Genomic DNA, 21,311 nt, shown 5'->3' with positions numbered 1-21,311 from the left:
TTAGAGCGACGCAACCTGAGCCTTTGGCTGAATGTCAGAGGTGAATCATTACATCAAAGATTGTTGTTGCTGAGCAGATGTTGCAACACTCTGCATGATGATGATGTAACACAGCCAAGCTGCTGCTACAATAACTCCTCAAATGCTGTAATCTGAGCCAAGATGTTTGTTCAGGGCCTTAATTTGGCTGTTATTTGCCATATTTGAATAAAACACATTCTATTTTTTTTTTTACTTGAAACATGATTTGGAGTATGGAGGGTCAAATGGGACAAAGTTAAATAAATAATTACTTAAATTTGAAAAACCCTTTAGAGGGTCACAAGAACTGCAGAAAATGTGATCGGCTGTCTACTTTTCTCCTTGGACTCCAATGCCAGCTCTAGGTGTCTATCACCAAAGCCGGTTCTATCATAAAAGACCACCTTCATTCATACATACGTACGCGCACACACACGGTACATACATCCATACGCATATTCACTGAACAAACATACATACATACACATGCACATACAGTATACATCAGACCTGGGCATTCTGCGGCCCGCGGGCCGCATCCGGCCCTTTGTGCATCCCTGTCCGGCCCGCGTGAGGCCAATTATAAATTACAAAATAAATTTAAAAAAGTATCTATGTCGAGTGTGCAGTACAACGGTGCTGCTTTTGTTTTGAAAATCGTTATTTGTATTACTTCCGTGTGGACGTATGCGTGATTGTGAGTGAATGTGAACAACTGCAATTACAAAATAAAGTTGAAAAAACATCTATGTCCTGCGCGCAATACAACTGTGCTGCTTTTATTTTGAAAAGTATTATTTATGGGCGTGTGTCCGTGTGTAACCTGCGAGTGAAGGTGCACATGCAGCGACAAGTGATGCACGGTTTACACCCGAGACGCCAAAAAGAGAAAAGTTGATGAGGAATGCCGTGTTTTCAACAACACATGAACTGCAAAGCAACGTCCCCTCACCTAAGGTGCGTGCCTGCGCAATTGCGCACTGCTCAAGCGTCTGCTGCGCGCAGCAAGTATATGCCGCGCACCAAATCAAATCCCATCTGAATTCTAAACAAAATAAACATATTTATTCTATGGAATTTTGCAATGCAACTTTGAGTGACAGTGACAACAAGCGGCCCTAATGGTGTTCGTCAACACCGTTCAATTGAACACCGTTCAATTATTGTAACGTCTATCGAGATGCTTCGAGGACAGGAATTATATCGATCACTTTATTGAACAAAACTGTTTATATTCGGACATAACCACACCAAAAACATGAGTAAAACAATTCTATCTCGAAAAACTAGTCATTTTCTGCCGTACAAACCAGGCCAAAACCAACTTGTCATCTGTCACCAACACGCATAGCACTAAACCACTGGTGCGTTTAAGGCCACACAAAAAGTCGGACAACTCAAACACCACACAAAGTTACACTATGACTCCTCAGTCATACGTGTGCTTATTTTACTGTCATTTATTATTAATGTTAATTTATATATATTAGTCATGGAATGCTGTTACACACACTATGTTGAAGTATTACTATTATTATTATTATTATTATTATTTATCTTACGGTATATATCAAAAATAATATTGAGCAAAATTTAATTGAAATATTGTCGATGTGGCCCTCCAGCAGTGCTCGGGTAGCTCATGCGGCCCCCGGTAAAAATTAATTGCCCACCCCTGGTATACATGCATACTCTTATGCATATTATCACGCTTCATCAACATATGTTAACGTTGTTCCCCCCCCCCAGGGGGAAACTGGGCTGAAACACGGCACACTGCTAAAGCATAATCTACTTTTACATAACAATGTAAAAGGTTAATATAGTCCGCTCCTCTTTCTTTACCCACTCTATCTTTCTTTTGTAATTCAAGTATTCATTACATGTATGTATTTTTGCACTTGAAGCGGTTGTAATGTTCATAATAGAGGTCATTCTTATCATTTATTATCAACAGCGTTATTTCGATTGGTATTTTATTGTTCCCTTTATAGTGCAATAATGTTCATTGCTATTTCTGTGTTATTAAAATCTACTTCACCTACTGGTTTTTTATACATTTTGGTATCATATTTGTGTATATCGTATTTGCTGATGTAGTCCTGTTGTTTTTGTTGTTGTTGTCTTTCTTTGTCTTGCCCCCCAATTTCCTCTTCTGTCTTCTTTTTCTTATTATTTCGATCCCCCCCTGCTGCGGTCGGGCTGTGCCAAACACTAAATTTATTCATGTAATAAAGTAAAGTCCAATACAAATAGAGTAGCACAAGAAATATCCCACACTTCTGTTTTGTAAAGCAAATCTGTACAGCAGATATGGGCATCTGCATCAACAATATAATTTGCCTGAGTGGCTGTAAAGAACATGTTAAAAAAAAAAAAAAAAAGACAACCTACATCCCAATCATATCCTGTTTATCATAATGTCCTCGGGGAAAAAGTTCAGATTCCTTAAAAGTAAAACCAACTATTTGAAGAACAGCTACTATCCCTTGCATTCTGAAGTCGAAATACACACCAGCCCAAAAGTGCTTCATATGTAAGTACTGTATATACAGTATGTATGTGCCTACACAGTCACACTGCCATGTGTACGTGTGAGTATGTGTGTGGTAGTGGTGTTTGTGTACGTGAGCAGGTACATATTTGTATTCATTATTTGTGCTGTCAATTATTTGTCAATTACCACGGCAACGCAGTGTAGTATCATGAATTAAATGAAATACAACTACATCAAGAGGTTGCCTATAGCAACTACCAATGTGTGTTGACCTAATTTGAGACGGATAAACCAAATCAAATGAAGTACAGTAAAATGAAGTAAAAATAACAAGGTTGCAATGAGGAGTTTTACAATGAAACATTCCATTGTTAATGGTCACACCTTATAATCCAAATGTTGTGTTTTATGCGTCTACCTAAGCTACCTATTAATGTGGTGTATACAATATTAATGTAGTGTAAAACAGTCCAATAAATACAAGCTGAATGGACACAGATTCATCAGGCACAACTACACGCCAGATAAGCTTTTGCGTTTTATGAGGATATCTTCATCTTCCCACACATGGGCACGCTTTTCTTTTTTAACGATGGGGGGGCCTCCCCTGCAAGGTCATGATGTTTCCCCAACCCCAGTGGGGCCTCGCCACTACAAAATCAGTATTTTCATCTTTTATTACTGCATCTTTGGAATTTCCTCCATCAAACGGAAACAAATAATTAAAATATACAAATGAATGATAAAGATCAAACACAACATACATTTATTACAACAAACAGCAACTTTTCAACCTGCATATGTGTTTTCTGTTTAATAGTGATATATGTAGTACTGTAATATATGTATGTACCCTCAATAAGGATATTCAAATGTCCAAAATTAATCAGTTTAACATTTTCCCCTGATGAGTAGAATTGAAATGGCCCTAGTGTGTGAATGTGAGTGTGACTGTTGTCTATCTGTGTTGGCCCTGCGATGAGGTGGCGACTGGTCCAGGGTGTACCCCGCCTACCGCCCCAATGCAGATGACATAGGCTCCAACACCCCCGCGACCCCAAAAGGGACAAGCGGTAGAAAATGGATGGATATTGTAAAACACATTTCTACATTCAAAGCACTTCCTTGTGGTCTACAAAATGTTGACCGGACCGTTTCAATGTCGCTTCAGGATGCGCCGTTTTGCGGGCGGTCTTATTTACATGTTTTCAGATTTAAAGCCAGATATAAACTCAAATTATTTGCTAATTTCTATTAGAAATTGCAACAGCGGAGGACGCATGCGCATGTACAATCCAGTCTGCCCAACAAGAGGACAGCAAAAATAAAAAGGAACTTATTGACAACAGCGCAGACTTCAATGGCGGACTCGCGCAAAGTAAAACTTTACCATATATGGAGGTATCCTCAGACGTCACTAATGGCAAAAACGTCACAAATGGTGCAAATTCCAAACAGCTTGTTCGGAAGAAGTATGAAAGGAGGCAAGTTTGTTTTATAAATATCTCCGCCCTGCCTCCACGGTTTGATTTAAAATGTGCAGGACTTGTGCAGATCCTACATACACAAAAACAGGTACTAATAGGTAAGAAAAGTTTGTTTTACATGATAGGCTGGTGCAGTTTTACTCAGCCATCATAGAGTCCATCCTGACCTCCTTCATCACAGTGTGGTTCCCCGGCGCCACAGTCCAGGATAAGCATAGACTGCAGCGCATCGTACGTGCTGCTGAGAAGGTGATTGGCTGCAAGCTTCCATCCCTCCAGGACTTGTTCTCCTCCAGGACCAGGAGGCGTGTGGGTCGGATCACAGCTGACTCTTCTCACCCTGGACACAAACTATTCTCCCCTCACCCCTCAGGCAGGAGACTACGCTCCATCCAGACCCACACCTCCCGCCACCTGAACAGTTTTTTCCCCTCGGCCATCAGGCACATGAACAATAATTCCTAAAAGTAGCTCCTTGAATTCCTTGAATTCCTTCTAAGTCTATCTGATAGCTCAGTCACAGCTCTTTTTATTACCAAATATGTGTTATATGTGTTTTATGTTGCACGATTGCACCAAGAAAAATTCCTAGTTTGTGAACCCGTTCTCAAACAATGGCAATAAAACTATTCTGATTCTGATTCTGATTCTGATTCTGATTCTGATTCTTAAAAGGGAACTGCAACTTTTTGTAATGTTGCCTATCGTTCACAATCATGAGAAATATGACTCCGGGTGGAATTTTTTTTTAATGCATTCTAAATATTAAATAAATTCGATCAAAAGTCTGCTTACAATGGAGCCTATGGGAGCCGCTCTATTCTGCCTATAGTGTCACGGCGCAAGCGCATGACGCTGCGCATTCTTCAGCGCGCTCCGCCAAGCGCATCTCTCGGCACACCCCTGCGCGGTCCTCTCCTGCCGCCTCTCACTTTGCTATGCGCTCCGCGGAGCGCCTCGGGACACGCCCACGAGCGCTCCTCTCCGGCTCAATCAGCAATCTGCACACCTGACGCTGATGAGGCGCCACGCTTCTTAAGCCAGTGCAAACCTGTGTTCCAGCGCCAGAACGTAGCTACCTGTTCCTATACAGAGCGTTCCTCCGTTTCCTGGTTTCGAGTTGTGTATCTCCTCTCCCAGAATTACCTCTGGTTCCCTGGCTGCCTTCCTGGATCTCGAAATCTCGCCTGGACACGGACCTTGATGCCTCACTCCTGCCCCTGACCTCCTGCCTGTCCCTGGACCTCCAAGCTTGCCTTGTCCTCCCTGGACTTCCGCACCTCGCTCAACACGCACCCTCAACAACTCCTGGTAACACTCCTCAGATAATCATTACACATAGTCACACCATACATATTTTGGTTAGTTACACGCCTCAATTCTTTTGTTATAATTGATACGCCTACAGCTAAAACGACGTCCCTGCCTCTGTGCCGTTTCCTTCCCCCGCTGTACCGTAACATATAGAACCCATAAAAAACATTGAAACACCTCCATTAGGCTGTTATTAGGATGCCAACTGCTATGATGTTGCACCCATTTCGGTGAAGAATGTCTCATAATCCTCACAAAGAAACGGGGAGTGGGGTCGGGGGGGAATAAGCACTTTTTATGTCGTTCTTGCCAGTTCTAGGTCCTAAATTGGCTGTCAAAGTGTCCCAACTTGTCGGATTACCTTCTCAGACATCTCATGTCTAGATGAGATGCATGATTTATGATCTACAATAAACTTCCAGGGAGCGAGGAAACAGCGGACCACTCCATGATGAAAACATAGCGACACTCGGCAGTAATCACGTCACCGCTATAAAAAGTTTGTCTGTGTTAGCGCTCATAATAACAATATCACTAATACTTGGTTAATATTCAAGTCACGAAATGTAAATGAAGTATTGTTGGTGCTTTTTGAATGGTTATTTATTGGGTTTGCATGGGCAAAATAGAAGACCTCCCATTGGCTCCGCTGTAAGCAGACTTTTATTTATGTTTATTAACTATTTAGAATGCATTCAAAAAAATCAATCCGTCTTCATGTCTTTCATAATGATTGTGAACGACAGGCAAAATTTAAAAAAAAAGTGCAGTTCCACTTTAAGTGTCAGTATTAGTATTGCATTAAGTCACAAAATGCACTATAATGTGTGTTTTAAAAAGTGTATAATAAATTCTGGGTGTCCTTTTTTGATGCTACTATCCCCCACCACCAGCTCCATGTTTAAATAATGAATGTGCAACGCACGTCCAGCTTTGAACTCTGTTCCGTGCTTGAACACCAGTATACAAATCCCTAGTGGCTAAGAGTTAAGTGCAGCAGCGCTATGCAATGAGCTAAAAGCCATAAGCTGTCAGACCTGTCAATTGCAGCTCTCAAGGTACCACATAGCTGCCCTTCATTACATACCCCCACTAGACGCAAAAACGTCAAAAATACATGGAATTAGCATTTTTCCCCAAAATAATTTCCTACATTTCCGTCAATCATGTATCGACTAAGTTCCAAAATGTGTGCTTTTAAGTACTAACTAATGAACGGTGGGCTGATTTACCAATCTGCACAAACCTGGGAGACCAAAAAATATGTTTATTATGTATTGCTGATGCGTCATGTTTGTTTAAATGACGCTTTTGTGGCAGTACAGACCTGATCTACAGTACCACAACTTTGTGTGTATTCAAACACAAGCAAATTTGATAGCGCACGCAAAGCTGATCTACTAAGTTCGTGCACAGAGGACCTATTATGCAAAACCAATTTTTCTTACCAATTAGTACCTGCTTTTGTGTATTTAAGATTTGCATAAGTCCTGAAAATGTGTAATCAAACCATAGAGGCATGGCACCTTTAGAGCAGGGGTGCCCAAAAAGTTCTAAAAAAATTAATAAAATATATATATATATATATATATATATATATATATATATATATATAATACCGGTATATAATTATTATTTTTTTTCTAATTTTTATTTTATTAAAATCTGTTCTTGCTAATCCATTTTCTACCGCTTGTTACTCTCAGTGTCTCCTAGCCGCTGAGGCAAATCATATTGTCTAAAAACACATTTTCCCAAATGCGCGCTCTTTCAGTCAACTAGTGCGTGAGGAATATATGCGGCCCCCGAGTCAAAAAGTTTGGGGACCCCTGCTATAGAGTGTCTCTTAAGTGAGTCGAACAAGGCGTTGATCCATTTTGCGTCTCTGTCTTCATTAATATGCAAAATACTGGGAGGAGAAAATGCAAATATATTATACAACACACAGAATATGATTTCTCAACACCAATCACCGTTTTGGGAGCACTATTTGGCATTTTATTTACTCTGCCCCTCCTCCCGCTGACTTTGAGCGTGTGTCTTTCACCAGCAGGGAAACGCCAAAACGCGCAGTTAAAAATTGTAAATCCAAATTTGTTTTTAAGACTTGTGTCTCTTCTTTAGGCACAGTCTTCTCACGTGCGGTCCAGAGCGAGGGGCCACCGCCCGTAAGAGATCCGCTGTTTTGTCCAAAGTTGTCCCCCTATTCACGTGTGTGGAGCACCCTCTGGCTCTCTGCGCAAGGCCCCTTGGCACGTTTGGACAATTAAAGGGCCACGGTCTAGTGCAAAAACAGACATTCAAATAACCATTTTTCTTTCCATTTAGGTTTAACGATTTCGTAAATTTCATTTATCAAAAGCCAACTTGCTTTTTTTTTTTGCTTGCATTTATTTGTTTTGCATTTTGATTTGCATGGCTTACTTTTTGTTACTGTAAGTTGATTCTGCTAATTGATAGCTTTTTGGTTATTCGTTCCTTGTCCTGTTTTTGCCTATGTTTTAAAATAGTTTCATCAATCCCTATAGGCCAGGGGTGTCCAAAGTGCGGCCCGGGGGCCATTTGTGGCCCGCAGGTCATTTTTTAACGGCCCCACGGCACATTTTAAAAATAGGAATGAAAAAAATTAAAAACACGATAAGTGGTATAAAAGAGCAAACAGGTGAAATGTAACAAGAAAATGTCGCAATGTTTACTCTAATAACACAAAGCTGCCACGCAGGCTGTTTCTTTCTTTAAAAATTAATAATGAATCAAAATCAATATCATTATGAGTTATTGACCTATTCAAGGCTCCAATTACATCACATCTGAGATATTTTTGGGGAAAGTAGCTGAGATAGGCTCCAGCGCCCCCCGCGACCCCAAAGGGAATAAGCGGTAGAAAATGGATGGATGGATATTGCATATGACTGAGCTGTTTTTTATAAAGAAGGGCCTAAAACGAACAAACGAAAAACGTAAACAACAATAAAACGTATAATTGACGGATAGATCTGAAGTTGATCTCGAGATTATTGTGTTGAAAGTAAACAGTAAAAAAATATATATATATATATTTTTTAACACTATAATTATTTGGATCCCCAATAATTTTAGTGTGATTTGTTTTTAAGTGTCTTTGCTCAAAAAATAATAATGAATTAAAATCAATGTTGTTATGAGTTATTGACCTTTTTAAGGCTCCAATTATTATATATTCTCAAATATTCCACTTAAAAATCGTATTGTGTGAAAATATTGCATATTTTGTATTTTTTCCATAAAAAAATAGGGTTTTCTTTGACAACAAGAGCATACAACTTAAATCTTTAAAACCGTTATATTGACAGATAGACCTAATGTTGATCTACAGATTTAAAACTTGAATGATAATAAAAAATAATTATACTGAATAATGACACATTTTTAATATTTTTTTTACCAAAACCCTTTGGGGTCCCCGGGATCAAGCCTGAGTGGAGGCCTAAATGTATATTTTTTTAAACATATATTGTATTGGTTTCTAAAATAAAAAATATCAAAATGGCCCCCGCTTGCTTTGATTTTTCAGAATGGAAAAAGTTTGGACACCCCTGCTATAGGCCTATAACATTTCTCCTGTCTCATGTCCAAAACTTGGGGAGCCTTTTCCTGAAATTTTATTGCGGTCTAGAGACCTGGCGTTGCTGTAAACCCCAAAAATCACATGACCCTGGGGCCACATATCCAACACAAAGCATCAGCGGGCCAAACAGGAGTTAAATCCACCGCACGCAGCAGCCTGTAATCCGGATGTGCGAACGTCTGACTCCTCAAAGCCCAGTGCACTACATGAAGAAGACGGATGAGCAAAGCTAAGGTAAGAAAGTTTGAATCAATATGAAAGCAACTAGGGTTGTACAGTATACCAGTATTAGTATAGTTTACATTTTCCTGAGGGAACTCTCCTGAAGGAATCAATAAAGTACTATCTATCTATCTATCTAGTACTGCAATACTAATGAATCATATTCAGTACTATACCGCCTCTAAAAAGTACCCCCCCCCCCCCCGAATACCAAGTAGAATAGAATAGAATAGAATGCCTTTTATTGTCACTATACACAGGTACAATGAGATTAAAAGCAACTCCAGTATCAGTGCGGCAGTCTATGAATATGCAAAACATAGCTGTACAGTAGCGTATCTAGTCGATACTACTATGATTACATCGATATTTTTTGGCATCACAACATCTTCTTTCGTTTTTCTTAAATGTGTAATATGTTTATAAACTCAGGAAATATGGCCGTGGACACATGAGGACTTTGAATATGACCAATGTATAATCCTGTATCGGATTGATATCCAAATTAGTGGTAACATCCAAAACTAATGTAAAGTATCAAACAACAGAATAATAAGTGATTATTACATTTTAATAGAAGTGTACATAGAACATGTTAAAATAGAAAGTAAGCAGATATTAACAGTAAATGAACAAGTAGATTAATAATTAATTTTCTACCACTTGTCCTTAATAACTTTGACAAAATAATAGAATGGAAAACTACACAATATGTGACTGCGTATGTCAGCAGACTAAATTAGGAGCCTTTGTTTGCTTACTTACTACTAAAAGACAAGTTGTCTTGTATGCTCACTATTTTTATTTAAGGACAAACTTGCAATAAGAAACATGTGTTTAATGTACCCTAAGATTTTTTGTTAAAATAAACATTTTTGTGGTCCCCTTTATTTAGAAAAGTACTGAAAAGTAACGAAAAGTATTGAAATAATTTGGTACCGGTACCAAAATATTGGTATTGGATCAACACTACTCTCAACATATAATATGTAACACACTGTTCATATTTAGCGACACAATGCGCCGATGTGTGCAGGTTTTGCAGTTTCCTCCGTAGTGTGGCACAAAGTGACATGGTGAGCTTCTATATCTGCATTGTTCAAGCCAAGTAAAATCTAAAATGACGGATGCTTTCCCAGTTGTTGATGGGTCAAACCAGAGCAAAACAATTGTTTAATACTGCATTTGATAATGTTTGTCTCGGTAGAACAGGTAGTTTAATGCTGTTTGCGTGGGACAGCACAGGTTAAGGGAAGTCCCAAAGGCGGAAGAAGCCAGAGCACTGTCTTTACTCGAGCTGTTCATTTACTGTTTTTCATCTAGTATGAAAAAATAGATGTTATTTATTAAGATTATTTATTACTATAATGATGTTATTCATTCAGAAATAAACAATTCTGTGAAATAAACAGATTTCATTAAAAGTAATGTATAACAATGTAATCATCCTTAACCTTTAAACTACATTAATTATGACCGGGGACTTACAATCATTGTTTTATTAACAATTTGGCCTTTGTGTCCTTAAAAGGTTGACGACATCAAAGGCCAAGTGGCCCTTCCTCTAAAATGACAAAATTCAGGGCCTGGAACACGCTGTTTTATAGTTTGCACATGCTATTTAGCACTTGTTTTTTGGATCTTAGATCAAGCCAAATATATTTTAATACGCATTGGGTAATTGAACAACTTTGTGACCCCTTTCGGCCCCGCTTGTTTTACAAAATTGTATGTAACTCCTTCATTCCGCACTCCATCCAGCTGTATAAACACTCGCCATAAAGAAATAGACATTTGTCTATTACCTGAGAACCGCTTCTATGTTAGCTACCTCTCTGTTTATAATGTATATTTTATACTGACTACTCTTTATTTTATGCTGCCCTTTTTTTGCTGCAGCTGCTACATATACTGTAATATTGTACATGGTAATTAAGATGTGTTATATTGTTTATATGACATAATAATATAATATAATATAATAATATAATATCACTATATATTATATACTGTATATATAATATGTAAATATTACATGTATATTATATTGCTATTATGGTAAATTTTTAGTCTACTTTTATACCTTTTGTTTTCGCCCTCTTTTTGTGCCCTTGTGTGCACGATCCTTTCCAACCTTATCCTTTCCATCCTTTGTAACTGAGCTACTATGTGGAACAATTTCCCTTGTGGATCATTAAAGTTTGTCTAAGTCTAAGTAACCTCAATACAGATGCAACAACAATACAGAATACCGTACAGCATATTAGTAGTTCAAATTAAGCACATTTGACATGTTAGTTGCCTACTGTATAATGTTTGATTCTCAGAGGCAAAAAAAGGCCCATTTGTACTATAATACATGGTAGCCGCACACAGTCATATCCATCCCTCCGGACATCCTCCATTTATTAGTAGATGATATTTTATATGTAGCAGAAAGAAATGCTTTGAAACTACAAATTAGATGAAAGAACATTTCGTAGAGGGGGGAAGTTGGCCGCAAAATCCAAAAACCCTTCAAATTCAAAACTTGTATGTGTATTTTTGTGACATTAACAGAGCATATCTTCCATTTTAAGACAGCTAAAAATGCCACTGATTTTAGCAAAAAGTTGCTGAGGACAGCCTTCCCAAAAATTGGGACACGCATGCATTATGTATCACGGCCAATCATAACATGTCAGGACTTTTAGCTGACTTGGAATTTTAATTTACTGGAATTAATGATTAAATCTTTCTTTGCAAACTGTAGCAAAATATTTCAGTATAGTACAACATGTTGACACCCCACTACTAGCAGCTCCAAAAATCATAGGTGAAAATCAATAGCTGTTGACCACATTAAAAATTGCACTAAAAAGAAAAGTCCACATACCTGAACGTAAAAGCGACACGAACGCTCTCTTTTCTGTAGCTGCAAATGAATAAAGAAAAGTTGTTAGGAAAAATATAGTATCTTAGGTACTGAATAGAGAGGAAAAAAATGCAGAATTTGTCACAATTGAAGAATACCCAGTGTTTGAATCAAAGTCCTTTCAAAAGTCAATCCACTTTTTGTGCCGTTTTGTGCAATTTGCCACTCTGAACACTGATTTTGAGATTTTATTAGCACAGAGTGTGCTAAACTCCTCAGTGTGAATGATTCCTTTCGGCCATTTTTACTGCCACTAAAATCTCAATAGGGACATCTGTATCGAGGAAAAAAACCTCAGTGGCTAACAGGTGTCTCCTTCGCCAATTCAGCAAATTAACTAACGGTGCACAATTTGGATTTCACTGCTGATTGCTTCTCTTTCAGTTAACTCAGCAGCAAGAAAGTATGTTGTTTGTTCACTCCAATGCCAATGCATGAGATCCAATGACTCTATACCGGGGGTCGGCAACCCAAAATGTTGAAAGAGCCAAACTGGAACAAAAAAACAAATCTGTCTGGAGCCGCAAAAAATGAAAAGCCTTATAATGAAGGCAACACATGTTGAGGTGGTAAAGCCTACCTCCTCTGCCGGCTAGTCCTCCTGCGATTTGCGCTTACTAGTGATGTGCAAATCGATACTAAAACATCGATACTGCCGATACCAGATATTTATGCTTCAATATCGATTTGTCAAATCAAAATGGTGTTACTTTTGATACTTTAGTTATTTGAGATCATGTATATCACCAGCAGCAACACAGTGTTAAGTAACCTGGTTATCTTATCCAGAGGAAGGTTGCTATTGTTCTGGACTATCTATCTTGCCAGTTATGCGGAAAGTGAATCATCAGTTGGCTCGCACAAATGCGGCATGAAGAGGTTTAAAGTTAAAAGTTAAAGTACCACTGATAGTCACACACACACACACACACACACACTAGGTGTGGTGAAATTACCCTCTGTATTTGACCCATCCCCTTGTTCCACCCCCTGGGAGGGGAGGTGGAGGCAAAACATTTTTTTCCCTCCATGTTCCTTTCGGGGCCCCGTAAAAATGGATGGATGGATGTTCTAAATATAGTGAATGTTCATATTCATCTTGGAGAAAGCAAACCTTCAAGTTTGAGTAAACAGTGGTATTTCAGTTTGAGCACATGATAAGATAAGGCCCCTTAGTTTAGTGTTTTTCAACCAGTGTGCCGCGAGATACAATCTGATGTGCCGTGGGAGATGATCTAGTTTCACCTATTTGGGTTAAAAATATTTTTTGCAAACCAGCAATTATAGTCTGCAAATTATGTGTTGCTGTTGAGTGTCGGTGCTGTCTAGATCTCGGCAGAGTAACCGTGTAATACTGTTCCATATCAGTAGGTGGCAGCCGGTAGCTAATTGCTTTGTAGATGTCGGAAACAGCAGGAGGCAGTGTGCAAGTCAAAAGATATCTAATGCTTAAACCAAAAATAAACAAAAGGTGAGTGCCCCTAAGAAAAGGCATTGAAGCTTAGGGAAGGCCATGCAGAATGACGGTAAAACTGAACTGGCTACAAAGTAAACAAAAACAGAATGCTGGACGACAGCAAAGACTTACTGTGGAGCGAAGACGGCGTCCACAAAGTACATCCGAACATGACATGACTATCAACGATGTCCCCACAAAGAAGGATAAAAACAACTGAAATATTCTTGATTGCTAAAACAAAGTAGATGCAGGAAATAGTGCTCAAAGGAAGACATGAAACTGCTACAGGAAAATAGCAAAAAAAAAGAAAAAAACACCAAAATAGGAGCGCAAGACAAGAACTAAAACACTACACACAGGAAAACAGCAAAAAACTTAAAATAAGTCACGGCAGGATGTGACAGGGTGTGACAGTACACCTACTTTGAGACAAGAGCTATATTGATGCATGGTTGGTTATGGTTCATAGTCATATCCAACAATTGCGACAATGGCTTTTTATTGTCAACTGAGTTTCGTTTAATGATTTCTGCTGGTGGTGTTTTTCAACGCAAAAAATGTGCCTTGGCTCAAAAAAGGTTGAAAAAGACTGTATTAATTAACTCATACTATGTTCTACATATGGTGAATGTTCATATTCATCTTGGAGAAAGCAAACCTTCAAGTTTGAGTAAACAGTGGTATTTCAGTTCGAGCACATGATAAGATAAGGCCCCTTGGTTTGATATTCGCAGGTGAATTGGATCACTTCTCGTAGGAAGGAGGCCCTAATTGGGACTTTGGAATGCAAAAGTGTTAGCCATATCCTTGAGAGGAGACTACCTGTCTAGTTCAAACAGCGACCTTTAAGTTATGACTTAAAGCAGTTGTTTTCCAGACACTTACACACGAACATCTCCTTTTATGGTCAGGTGGTGCTGTTCAGACTTAGCGCACACCCAGACAGACAAAGAAGGAATATATAAACTGATAGTTTGGCTTCTCCAAAGCAGGAATCCTCTTTTTTTTTTTACTAAGATTCCTCCGAGTACTGCAGACCTGTTATATGACGCTCGCTTGTAATAAAAGCAACTTTTGGTTCAGCAAAGTGTCTCCGACGTCTCTTTTGATCCAACTACGCAGCCGCGTCGTCCCTCGGCCTGGTAGGGGACGGCAAGACCAGAATTATACCTCACCATTTCCACGAGGGTGGCTTTAAACAGCCGCCTGCGGCTCTATAGTCGCGGGTTGCCGACCCCCCGCTGTATACCTTCAATAGGCCACAGAAGGAGCTTTATTTTGGTGTGGAATAGAATATAAATTGGTGCATCCGGAGAGTATTCACAGCGCTTCACTTATTCCACATTTTCTATGTTACAGCCTTATTCCAAAATGGAATAAATTACTTTTTGTCCTTGAAATTCTACAAACTATACCCCATTATGACAATGGGAAACTTTTTTTTTTTTTTGCAAATGTATTTAAAAAAAAAAAAAAAGACATATACATAAGTATTCACAGCCGTTGCTCAATATTTTGTTGATGTACATGGCTGCATTCATCTTAATCTAGTCAGTGACCAAGAACCCGATGGTCACTCTGTCAGAGCTACAGCATTCCTCTGTGGAGAGAGGAGAACCTTCCAGAAGGACAACCATCTCTGCAGCAATCCACCAACCAGGCCTGTATGGTATGACCAGACAAAAGCCATTTCTTACTAAAAAGTTTGCCAAAATGATTCTGAAAGACTCTCAGACCATGAGAAACAAAATTCTCTGGTCTGATGAGACAAAGATTGAACTCTTTGGCGTGAATGCCAGGCGTCATGTTTGGAGGAAACCAGGCACCGCTCATCACCAGGCCAATGCTATCCTTACAGTGGCGGTGTGGTGGTGGCAGCATCATGCTGAGGGGATGTTTGTAATAAATTACCTTTTTTTTTTTTATACAACCTTTTCACATTGTCATTATGGGGTATTGTCTGTAGAATTTTGAGGACAAAAATGAATTCATCCCAGTTTGGAATAAAGGCTGTAACACAACAAAATGTGGAACAAGTGAAGCGCTGTGAATACTTTCCGGATGCACTGTACTTACTACAAATATGTTCACCAAGTTCGGAGACAATGGGATAAAAGTTGTGGAAAAATTAGAATTTGTAGAGTTTAGTGTGAAGGTAAAGATCCTATATGGCCAAGATCCATGCAGGTTTGTGGGTTTAAGAAGAAATTAATTGGTCAACTATGTGAACAACTACACTCAATATGAGGAAATATTGGTACCATAATTACATATCTTGAAAGTCCAGATTAATACCTTTTGATTGGAGGTATCACTCCATGTGGTGTAGGTGTGAGCATTTTTTTCGATACCTTGTTGAGACTCCGCGCTGCGCTGTCTTTGCCCCCGGGCGTGAGGTTCCTCAACTGGACATCCAGCAGATCCACGAGCTGCACCATGGCCCTCACCGTGTAGACGATGTCCCCCGCTTGAAGGTTGCTCTTGGTTTGCTCTGCTAGCTCTCGTGCGATCACTGCCGCCGTCTCGCTGGCTTTGAGCTGCGGGAAATTCAGAAATGTTATTGCGAATGCTCTTAGCCTTTTTGCTAAAATCTCAGCCGCTTAGATTTTGTTCAAGACAAAGAGGACACAAGGGGGCGCACCTTCTGGCTGATGATATTGACCCAAGGGGACGTACAGTTGGTGAAGTCGGGCCCCTGGGGGTTCCAGTAGCCCTCGGGGCCCATGCAGGTGTAGGAGGCCACACCTGGACAAGGGCAAAATACAGGAAGTATTGGATAACTTGAAATAAAATGTACATTAAAATAACGATATTTTGAATGCACCTATATTGGAAGTTTAAATTGCTACAGTACATAAAGACAGTCAAGATCAGGGGTCCCCAAACTACGGCCCCCCAGCGTCCAACATCCGGCCCGCGGGAAGTCCCAAGTTTAAAAAAATATATATATATATATATATATATATATATATATATATATATATATATACATGTATATATATATATATTTTTTTTGTATTATTATTTTTTTAAATTTATTTGTCCTTACTAGTCCTTTTTCTAAAGTCTCCTAGCCACTCAGGCAAATCATATTGTCTAAAAATGCATTTTACCATCGATAACGTGACATGCAGCAAGTGCGCTCTTTAAGTCAATTAGTGCGCGAGGAATATATATGTATGAATACATATATATATATATACACACATATAGACACATATACATATATACACATATACATATACAGTACATATATACACATATACATATATATGTATATATATATATATATATATATATATATATATATATATATATATATATATATATATATATATATATATATATATATATATATATATATATATATATATATATATATATACACACACACACCAGTGGCGTGCAGTCACTAGAGGCAGGGGAGGCGGGGCCTCACCTGCCATCATGGAAAGGAAAAAAATGTAAAAAGAAAAAAAAAAAAAAAAAATTGTTATATGTATCCAGTGATTATACTAAAGTTATTTTCCATTTAACTTCACCAGTTTCAGATTATTTTTATTTTTATTTTCACATTTGCCGTTCAAATACTGAGAAGAGACGGTGCGGTGATCAGCAGCCAGTTGAGGCACGTCACTGATTTGTGCCTCAACATGGATTGTGCACAATGACTCGGCTAACTGCTGAGCTGCTGTGCAGTGAGACTGTATTGCTATATGAACTATATCAGCTAACTAAACCATAGTTTAGTTAGCTGAGGTACATAATGTACAGTGTATTTTGTCAACAACTGTAAGTGTGTAACGTATTTCTTCAGCTGAGCATTCATAAAACTGCTGCCAAAGACGTACTGTCTGAGGCTCGCAGTAATCCGGCCTCCTGGTGGTAGAGGGCGGTAGTGATCCAAGAGATCATTCCTCGCCGCAGAAGAAAAAAAAAAAAAAAAAAAAAAGTTAGCAATAATAAGTGCAGCGTTTTTTTATTTCCTCTCGCCTGAACTTTTATTAAAAACATGGAGGATTACATATGTAAAATAAAACAGTTTTCTAAACTGGACTTTCAATCGAAGCAGGAGGTAATAATTAGAGGTAGACCAACGCCGGAGCTAAAAGATTTGCTTTTGACTTTGGGACAGAAGACCCGTTCTTTTCAAACGGCGTGGTACACACGCAAAGGCTGGATGTCCAGCAAGAAAGGTAAGACCATAAAAATGTTTTTTTTATTAAATGTGCTTTTTTGTGTGCTAGTTTGTATGTGTAAATAATGCTGGTATGAGCTTTTAAACATAACCCGTTAACTGCTGCCAATCACATGGTGAATAAGATACTATTTAGGGTTCATATGTTTGTAAATCTGACTGTGATGATGCAGTGCCTCACCAGACATGAACCTCACCGCACGCCACTGACACACACACACACACATTTACATATAATATATATATATATATATATATATATATATATATATATATATATATATATATATATATATATATATATATATATATATATATATATATAGCGCGGCCCCCAGCCAAATTGTTTTACCCCAATGCGGCCCCGGAGTCAAAAAGTTTGGGGACCCCTGGTCAAGATAATTGCTGCTTTACAGTCATACGGTAGAAAATGGATGGATGGTCAGTACTACACAGTTCATACTTAAAACACACTCAAAAATGTTAAGCATGCACTTATATGCTAAGAATAACAGTGAGCTGGTCACGACTATAGAATGTATTTTAAATGCACCTATTTTGTAAACTCAGGGCCTGATTTACTAAAGGTTTGCGTGTACTAAAACACGTGCAAACCTGTTGGCACAGGCAAAGCTGATCTACTAAACGTGTGCAAAGTGGATTGCGTTTGTTTAGTGAGCAGAATAAGGCATGCAATCCATTTTTCGTCTCGGTCTTCATTAATATGCAAAACATATGCTGATCATCAAAATGCCCACAATACTGAGTGGAAAAAAATGCAAATATAATTATTTAGTTTGCACAATGTGATTCATCAACACTCATCGCCATTTTGGTAGCACTTTTTAGAGTTTAATTTTAAGCGTGTCAGAAGGCCGTGCAAACTGACAGTTCCACACACGGCTGCAGGATCAGTGCTTGCGCTGCACAGACAGATGATGGGCAGATGAGGATCCTCCGTACGTGTACGTTTCAACACATTTGGATGGTTCTATATTAAAAATATTACACATATTTCATTTCATAATTTTATTGCTGCTGGATGCTGGAAGAGGCCGATTAAAAATAATTCAATTGATGCATTTTGGTGTCTGCTGTTTTTTTTTTTAATGTCGTTTTGGAAATATATTACTATAATAGACCTCCTGGATGAAAAAACGTCTTTCATTATGTAAATGCGCTGGTGATGTAATCCACAGCCTCGTGCACAGAATTAAGTGTCAGTGTGCATATGTTTCTGTTGTCTAGACTGCGATTCAGAAAAGGTGAAACAAATCATAGTTGTGTACTGCTGGTTCAACACATTGCAGGTAGGAGCATGATAACGTGAATGTGCCGAAAAAGGTGTCTTCGTGTAAAAGCCCCGGATGCTCGCAAAATCTTCATTTAAATAAGGCGGTCTGCACCACTTTTCAAATGTACGCGCAGTGTTAGTAGATCACACGCCTACTCGTATAGTACACGCAAGTTAATTTTTTTGCACACGCTGTTTAGCGCATGGTATTTGGATCTTTGTAAATCAAACTGCCCAGCACTACAATGTATGACAACTATGGCAGTAACCAGTTTTATAGTAATGTGCTTTATAAAAGTGCACTCCAAAAATCTCGAGTGCTTACTGTATGAAGGCACTGGCATTGACACGTTTTACTGTAAAGCCTATAATATATAATATGTGCACTAAGAAAATCTTGAGTCCCTTTTAAGCATGTATTGTACTGTGGCCACGGCCATGTGTACTCTAAGGCATACAAATGGGTGCACTCTAAACAATGATCCCTCTATTTTTTCATGTGTCTGAGCAAACACAAACTCCCAGAGCATTCCTCGAATGAAATGTGCTCACATGTCCAAAACAAATTGCACGGCTTATTAAAATAATTCCATTAAAGTAGTTTTTTTTTTTACAGAGTGACGTTCCTGAAATTGTGAACCTTTTCAGACAATGTGCAGGCAATTTTGTTATTTCAGTTTTCATGACTTCTACGACTACGGAAGGTCCTGACACTTTGCACCTGCACTAACTTGGGCACGCAGCTCAAATGAGCTTGTACTCCCACCTAAATGTATTTAGATGCATATTTTACAACAGTGTGTGTTCTGTGTGGAGTTTGCATGTTCTCCCCGTGACTGTGTGGGTTCCCTCCGGGTACTCCGGCTTCCTCCCACCTCCAAAGACATGCACCTGGGGATAGGTTGATTGGCAACACTAAATTGGCCCTAGTGTGTGAATGATAGTGGGAATGTTGTCTGTCTATCTGTGTTGGCCCTGTGATGAGGTGGCGATTTGTCTAGGGTGTACCCCGCCTTCCGCCCATGTGCAGCTGAAATAGGCTCCAGCACCCCCCGCGACCCCAAAAGGGACAAGCAGCAGAAAATGGATGGATGGATGGATTTTACAACAGTGGTTCTCAAACTTTTTTCGCCAAGTACGACCTCATAAAAAACTTGGCTCGCCAAGTACCACCGTAATGACCAACAATAAAATAAAGTTGCTTAGTAGGCCTAATTATTCAGTAAAAACAAATCAGAGGTTTTATTTAAGAAGTATATTAAATATTTTTGGCCACAGGAATAATAAACAATGCACAAACATCATCAACAATGATACTCAATACACAGTACATATTTAGACTTCTTTGGCGTATCACTACTGGTACACATAATACAGTTGATAATCACTGTTTTAGATTAATGAAATACACAATAAACAAATTATTCACTTATTTTTAGTGCAAAATAACATTGACAAAGGAAACGATTGCGTGCTATTTTAGTTATTTTTTTCTTTGGACAGGAATTGAACCCGCGATCCTCCATTTTGTGTATCACTCTAACCACCAGACCACCACAGTCTTACATGAAACCCACTGCATTGTATCAATATATCGGTGTGTCTGGTGAAGCGACTGGGCTTGTTGTTAAATTACCCAGATACGTCCACGATAACATGCTGTTAATGGCATTGATTTCCTGCATAAGTAAACATGTGTGCACTGCAACATATCAATGGCTGCAGTGTCCAGCGGCGCTGATTGTTGTTACCTATTAATCATGAAGTTGCATTGCAGAATGGTACAGAATGAATTGGTATGTGTTATTTATTTTACCCTGCACAGATCGTTTGTGCACGGACAGGCCCGCAGGCTAAAAGAGGGCCCTCACCTCCCCATCACATTTTGTTTCCAACAATTCTTATACTTTTTAAATCAAACTTGAATTAATTTCGATGCATGTTTTGTACTTAAATTCATAGGAAAGGAATTGTGCAACAATGTACTTTTTAGTAACAACAATTAAAATAGATGAACCTTCCCAAAACAACTCCAACCAGGTTTGGACCTGCAGTACCTCAGCCTTACAAGACAAGCACTAATGGAACCAATGTGATTGAATAGAAAATCTTCCATTATGTTCCTGTCAGCGACGGAGTAGGAATTCGTTCATATGAAGTGCCCTGTCATTCATTAACCTTTTATATGCCCTTCTTAAAGCAAAAACGGGGCTCCTCGCTAATCTGATTGTGGAGCCCTGCACACAGCACATGCGCAGACAGCACGGACGCACTGGCCAATGTCATACGCACGCAAAT

The 21,311-nt window shown here is 38.9% G+C and overlaps 1 protein-coding gene across 2 annotated transcripts in view; it reads right to left on the bottom strand.

The window, feature by feature from the left end:
• LOC133661755 (adhesion G protein-coupled receptor L3-like) overlaps positions 1 to 21,311 on the bottom strand; it is a 219,437-nt gene that overhangs the window by 75,245 nt on the left and 122,881 nt on the right. For both annotated transcript variants that reach the window (XM_062065205.1, XM_062065206.1), the window contains exons 6-8: positions 16,163 to 16,266; positions 15,873 to 16,058; positions 12,024 to 12,062 (exon numbers count right to left, since the gene is read on the bottom strand). In XM_062065205.1, coding sequence (XP_061921189.1) covers positions 12,024 to 12,062; positions 15,873 to 16,058; positions 16,163 to 16,266 — 329 coding nt within the window. The remainder of the gene's footprint in view (positions 1 to 12,023; positions 12,063 to 15,872; positions 16,059 to 16,162; positions 16,267 to 21,311) is intronic.

Source organism: Entelurus aequoreus, linkage group LG12 (genome assembly GCF_033978785.1).
Source record: "Entelurus aequoreus isolate RoL-2023_Sb linkage group LG12, RoL_Eaeq_v1.1, whole genome shotgun sequence".
Classification (NCBI taxonomy): Eukaryota; Metazoa; Chordata; class Actinopteri; order Syngnathiformes; family Syngnathidae; genus Entelurus; species Entelurus aequoreus.
This window is presented reverse-complemented; position numbering and strand designations above follow the sequence as displayed.